Below are 6,720 nucleotides of genomic sequence, written 5' to 3'. Positions count from 1 at the left end.
GCAACAATATGCTGAAGAATGATCAACTCCTGGGAGCTCCTATTGGGATAATACCTGTGACAGAGCTGGGCTGCTGAAGCACATGAAACTTGCCTTATCCAGGAGCTGTACTCCAGGGGGAAGTACTGCTGGATCAGAGTTCGACATATGCAGTGTAGAAACATAATGTGCTGGTGGTCTGTCACGAGGGCTCCTGCCCGCCCAGCGTCACAAATCACAGCTCTGTCTCTGGCCTTCCTCTTTGCTGTTAGCATTGCAAAGGCAAATAACAGCTGCAGTGTGTGCTGACCTTATTGCTTTGTAACACCAGCCTCATAGGTTTGCTTTTAAAGAACTAGTTACAGAGGTATATTAATTAATTAATTAATTAATTAATTAATTAAATAAATAATAAAATCTGCCACCTAGTGGCAAAGGAATTGATTTGGTGGCAGGTACTGATGTGGGCATGGCTTCTGCTGTCAATGGTGGTTTTCCAAAGGTGTTTTCACTTAGCAAATTCTCATCTAAGCAGTATTTGGAGCATACAGATTTAAAGAATGCTTTGGAGCGTGTACTGAGGCATTTACAGCATGTAGGTGTTCACAAAACCCAGTCACTACTTGAGTGATTTGCTTCTATGATCTTAATGTCCTTTTCAATCCTAACTATTCTATGATTCTATTACAGATAAGGTCCTAAAGATGCTCCTACCAGCCCAGACCAGCATCCCACAGGATATAAAATGAATTAGGAATTTTCTTCAGAATGCCCCCTAAGATGTGTCCCTCAGCCTGCAAGTTCTCTTTGGATGTAAACACTGGGAGTCCTGATCAGTAGGGAAAAAATGGCTATTTGTGGCTCATTTCTGCAAGAAAAATGTATACCAAGCAGTTTTTCCTTCAGTAACTGAAGTGTACTTCCCCCCAAATGTTTCCTTGTGTCCCCTGGAGTGCCACACCAACCTTGTCCACATCTGCAGCATGAGGAGGTGGGAGAGAGGGAATTACTGCAGCGAGTCCTGGTGGCCACCTTTGCCATTGGCACTGGAAACTTGAAAAGGGGCAAGAATGAGCTAAAGATATTGGAGTTGGACACCAGGTCCTGCAATGAAAAACTTCAGGATTTCAAGACTGAAAAGTGACTTGCTTACAGCGTAGGAGATGTTCATAGCTGCTGCAGAGTTACTACGAAGTCAGCTTCAGAGACCTTCTGTTACCTGGCAGAGAAAAAAAAGGACTGAGGATGCCAGATGATTTTGTGTTGGTAACAAGGCCTGGCGTTTAATTACAAGGAAATTGCCAGCTGGAACAAAATACAAAGAAACATGCTGGAGTTTGTATCCTGAAGTCTTCAAATAAAGGCTACATACCTTCCTGGAAGTTAGACTGCGGGCAGTTTAATTGAGGTATAAGATAATACAACAGATTAGGGCAGATGATCTGACAGTGCCTTCTGGTCTTGAAATCTGGGAATACAGTCATATCTGTCAATAAAGTCTTGCTGCTTGGGAGTGTAATTTGGTGCTAGGAGCCCAATTTAGGAACAAAGTGTGAAGAGCATATGTTAAAGGATGAGCAATAAGGATAGGAGCAGTCATAGCCAGCCCTTCGATTGCTGAGGGACTTGACATATTCTGCAAGCCTGAAGTCAGGGGTAGATGGGAGGTGTTGAAATCTGCTTCTCTTCTGCACACTTTGACAGCTTCTGTAGAAATAGTTACTAAGTGCAAAGACTTCATCCGAAAGGGGCATCAGTTTTATTACTTGATGGGTTGCTTTGTAAGATGGTCTTTGCTGAGGGTCTGTAGCATCCCCAGTCCCTATCCCTGAAGCTGCTCTCACAGAAGGCTCCCTTACAGGCTCCTAGTTGAGGTGTGGCTTATTTCTAAACATCCTCAACCAGCATCAGCAGAACCAGGCTACTTGTGGCATAGGTATATAAAGGAGGCTTGTAAGAAAGATGGAGAGAGACTTTTTACCAAGAACAAGGGGTTTTAAGCTGCAAGAGGGTAGATTTAGATTGGATGCAATAAAGAATTTTTTTATGATGAGGGTGGTGAGTACTGGAACTGAGGCCAGGGCAGCAAATGCAATCCCCTGTCATCACCTCCATCCCACTGATCCTGTTGCTCCCTGTGCTCAGGGAGAGCAGGGGCTGCAGCTATGTGAGGTCTCACTTCAGACTTTGAATTTTTCATTAATCTTACCTTGAAGAAATTACACTGACAATTCTCCCCCTCTTCCAACATGAGAAATGTTTTTATATTAACTTGGAGCTATCAATTCCTACAGCAGGAAATGCTTTAGTCATCCCCTCCTCAGCTGGTAAGTGCCCTGCTTTAGTCCCACCATCTTTTAAGGAGAAGCTCTCTGTCCTTCATCCATGGCTCTTCCCTGCTGGGCAGCCTTTGCAAGAACCAAACTGAGGGAACAAACAGCACAGCTTGTTTTGGGGGAGGAGGCTCCTCCCCTCAAGGTGTTTATTATTAGTGTTTTCTCCCTAGAGATATCCTACAGCTCAAAAGGAAGTGGTGGGATTGAGAGAAATGTGACTGAGGGTAAAGGGTGCCTTTCAGCCTTTGAAATCCATGAGGTCGTATGTAACAGCAACACCTGCCCTGAACCACGCTACCTCCAGCCATGCCTTTGGTACCCAGCAAATGACTGCAAAGTATGCCCAAAGCCATCTTTGCATCTTCTTGCTGGCACTCATTTTTTGCCCACCAAAGCCCTTCAAGATGAGGCTTACACACACATCTGCTCAGAGTTCTGCCTTTTATTTAGGAAGAGGCCCAGGGAGCTGCTGGTGCATGATTAAGGGAACAGGCCTAAAGCTGATGGAGAGATGTGGCAGAGGAATGACTGTGCCTGGGTGTTGCTCCCTGCTGTGGTGGTGCTCGGAAGACAAGGACAGCACCTTACTGCTTCGATCTTCAGAACATTGTTGGGGCACAATGAGTAGGTCACCTCATCCTCACTCACACCCGATGGCAGGGTGATTTCCTGAGAGATGTTTCTGTAGTTATACTCCTTCCCTCTTGAGGTGCTGAACTCCTCCTCGTGCTCTGCTACCACCTTCACCTTCCTGTCTTTCACTGTTACAGAGACTTCCTTGGGGTCAAAACCCTTCATGTCTACCAAAGCCAAAAGTCTGTGATCATGGGCAGAATGTACCATCTTGTTAAGTCTTCTTTGTATGCTGGAATAAAAACAAGAGGACAGCCTTTCAGTCCAACTCACAGAGGAATGTGTGGACCAACTTCAGGACAAGAGAAATAAACAGCAAACTACTGGATCCCTATTCATGCTGATGCACAGCACGTGGGGTGGTGTCTGCACCATCAGAAGTCGCTCTCACCTGCATGCCACAGCAGTCAGGAGTACTGTAGTGTCCTCTCTTGGGATGGGGCAATTGAGAAGCTGAAAAGCTCTTTCACCTAATACAGAGAAGCCAGCTCTCCTCTTTCACACGTACATACCACCACAAAGCTGTGTGTGTCCATCCTACACCTTGTCCTACATTTTGAACAGTTACAATAGATCACATTTTCTAATGAGGAGTTTTGTTTAAAGTGATCAGTGGATAGGAGACACATTGGCAAAAAAAAAACCAAACCCAAATGATCCTGCAGAGCTGGGCTGGAGGCTCACTGAGCCATTAAAATGGTTTCCAGTATCGTCAAACAGTGATTCTGCTCAACCAGAGGGCTGGCTGTTATTGAAACCATTTGTAAAGTAGGCAATGGAAGGGTTGCCTCAGATACAATAGCTAAACTGAACCCAAGGCAACAAATTAAAAAGATAACGGATGTAATGGAAGAGGAAATGGGGCAAGCAATGAGGGAACCATGACCACTAAGGTGAGAAATCCCTGACGAGTAGTTCATTAGCCAGGTACACCCATTTCAGCAATCCTGCTTAAAGCCTGCAGTGATTCAACGTGGTGTGGTGATTTTGGGATGTGTTTTCTGTGCTCTCTGAGAGCTGGCTCCTTCACCTGTTCCTTTCGTCTTTTTTTACATTGCTGGTCAGAGGAGAATAAATGTGCTGAGGAGAACTGGAGCTTCCCAGCAGTTTTTGGGAGCAGGGATAGCTGAATTCCCCAGCGTGATGGGCTGAAATCCTGCTGTAGTGTGGTTTCAGATGGCAGTGGTGTGGATTTACGTTCAAACCAGCAAGTTGTCCCAAGTGTGGCAGGGCTAGGGGGAGCCTGGCACTCAGGGAGAGCACGCCCCAGCATCCCATGGCCCATTCTGAGACACCCCCAGGTTCCATTCAGACTGACTTTCTACTTCTTTATTGGGATTTTGGTGTGCAATGATTCTGCAAGGGGATGCTTCACCTGCCCAGTTCTGGTACCCAATGCCCAGGTGAAAACCTGGACACAGTGCTGTAACACCTGGGATTTGGAATCTGCTACTTGACAGAGTAGCAAGTGGGCTGCAGCTACTGAGTAAGTTTAAGCTGACCCCACAGCAACTTTCAGTTTTGCTGAAGTCAGAGTAAAATTAACCCAGAAGTCAGGCTTTTTCCATTTTCCCTCTAGCTTCCCTCTAACACACATGGCAGACTGTGAGATGGTACCTGCTGCACCATGAGTAACAAAAATGTCACACTTTCAATTGCCAAGATGAAGGTCTCATCATCTCCAGGTGCAATGTAAGTGAACTCAGAGGCTTGAGTCTGGGGAGAAAATGCCAATGCATCAAGAGACTCCCACTGCTGAATGATGGATGACCAAGGGACTTCTTAATCCTCGAGGTCTCTCAATGCTTGGTAGTGCCTTCACCCAAATATTTCATCCTTCAACAACTCCTGTAGGGCTACCTTTGGATTTTATCTCTACTAGAGTCAATCTTGAACTCCATTAACAGAACAAAATCATCACACCAGTGGTCAAAAGGGAGATGCAGAAGTCCTGACACTTATTCTTCCTACTGTATGAGATGGGAAAATATGGACATGTCTGTGGTGTGCTGCACCCCACCTGCAGCCACATTTTGGCTAATTATGAAGATTATGTTTTACCAGATTTAAACTGATTTTATGTTGAAGACAGACTTTGTTCCACAGCTGAACAGCTTTGGATCTTGCTGTGTACCTTACTTCAGGTGCAGTTTGTGAGATGGCTGATACCACAGCACCATGGTCCAAATAATTTTTGACATAGGTGCTGCCTGCGTGGCTCCTCTCAGGCTGCCTGGCCATGCATTCCCATTCCCCTTTCAACTAACTTCTCCGAAGGTGGCTATTTCTCTCCTGTCCTGCTTATCTGTTTACACCTCTGCTCCTGGTTCTGACTCCAAGCCTCCCTTCATCCTGTCTTAAAGGGTGCAGATGCCTGCTGAAAGCAGGGCAATCCTGGTTACCTCTTGAGCTCCCGCTCCACATCCATCCTCGCGGTGATGGCCCTTCTCTCCCAGGGGCAGGCATCAGGCTGGTGCGAGCAGCAGGGCCGCACATGGTGCAGGCAGCACGTAGGCAGATCCTCGCGAAGCTGCCGCAGGTGCAGGTCCATCAGCCTCATCTTGCTCTGCATCTCTCTCTCCACCTGCCTCAGATCTTGCCTGGCTTCTTCCAAAAGGCGATCGTGCCACGACATCGTGCTGCAAAGTGCATCGGGGCTGTGGCCGCGGCAGCCTGCACTTGCCAAGGGGAAAAATTGCCTCGAACTGTGTCGGAGGTGAGTGTATGAGCAGCGCTGGCAGTGCTCCTGCAGCCTTCCACCAGGCTCCTTGTGACATCGTGGGAGCGCCGACGTACCACAGCTCCACAGTTGCCATGGGAAGCGCAGCCCAGCTCCATGCACAACTGCACCTTCCTCCTGCTGCAGCTCCCACCATGGACCAGGGGAGCTTGAGGCATGGCAGGGATGTGTGTGCAACGGCCAGGCAGTGGAGCCATGGGCCATAGGGAGTGTGACTTGGGTGAGGTTTCACGCACAATGCTGCTTCAGCATGGCTGTCCACGCTGTTCCCCTCTCCTGCCCTGGCACAGCAGTGCAGAGGGAATGCAAGCTGCCCATTTCCACTCCAGACAGAAACCACCATGAATACAGCCCAGGTCTCCACTCAGGCTTTTAACCTCAGTCTCCTCTTTAAACTTGTGGGGATTCCCATTCCCAGGTCCTGACCACCACTGCCCTGGGAGAAGGGAAATAAATGCACGCCCAGCAGCAGGCTGCTGCCAACCTGCTGAAAAAGCACGTCCCCCTGCAGCCTTCCCCTCCCCTCTGCTTTTGCTGCTGTTTACCACAGCCTCAAATAAAAGTTATAAATTAAAGAAAGCGGCAATTGCTCTTTATGGCTTTCCCCTATGTGCAAGTGCTTTGCACAAGGTGTTGGACACATGAAGCCTACGTGTGTTTTGCTGGCACGCAGCATGGCCTGCCATGGTGTTAGGCAAAGGCAACCAGAAGCACTGGGATGGTCTGTGGGGTGCTGGCACCCCCGGAAGCACCAGCAGCTCCCCCAGTGAGTGCCAGGGAAAGGTGAATTGCTCACAGTGTGGTCCAAGAAGTGTCTTCTTGCCCGGTGTGCAGTAAACCATCCACACGCTGTTTATTCAGACCTGGGTGCTTGGTTGGGCTTCTCCACACATCATGCACACCCAGTACTGGCTTTCCCATTACTTTTGTACACAAAATTACACGTTGGTACACTGCCTGTTACAATGATTGGTTGTAATCTACATAGAATTATATTTGCTGTGGTATTCCTTCTGATCACTATGCTTAGAG

The 6,720-nt window shown here is 47.7% G+C and overlaps 1 protein-coding gene across 1 annotated transcript; it reads right to left on the bottom strand.

Moving 5' to 3' along the window:
• Window positions 1–2,737: 2,737 nt before the first annotated feature.
• On the bottom strand, window positions 2,738–5,719 carry ODF1 (outer dense fiber of sperm tails 1). Its single transcript, XM_057422157.1, has 2 exons — window positions 5,351–5,719; window positions 2,738–3,180 (listed from the first exon to the last, which is right to left on the bottom strand). The coding sequence occupies exons 1-2, from the start codon at window positions 5,581–5,583 to the stop codon at window positions 2,796–2,798; spliced, it is 618 nt and encodes a 205-aa protein (XP_057278140.1). The 5' UTR covers window positions 5,584–5,719; the 3' UTR covers window positions 2,738–2,795.
• Between the last annotated feature and the right edge of the window lie 1,001 nt (window positions 5,720–6,720).

Source organism: Pezoporus wallicus, unplaced genomic scaffold (assembly GCF_028554395.1).
Source record: "Pezoporus wallicus isolate ANWC-B61680 ecotype Strahan unplaced genomic scaffold, APGP_CSIRO_Pwel_v1 contig_13368, whole genome shotgun sequence".
NCBI lineage: Eukaryota > Metazoa > Chordata > Aves > Psittaciformes > Psittacidae > Pezoporus > Pezoporus wallicus.
This window is presented reverse-complemented; position numbering and strand designations above follow the sequence as displayed.

Coding starts and splice junctions, on each gene's coding strand:
- ODF1 (XM_057422157.1), bottom strand. CDS start 5,583: ATGTCGTGGCACGATCGCCTTTTGGAAGAAGCCAGGCAAGATCTGAGG. Junction 3,181..5,350: donor GTGGAGCGGGAGCTCAAGAG/GTAACCAGGATT, acceptor TTTTTATTCCAG/CATACAAAGAAGACTTAACA.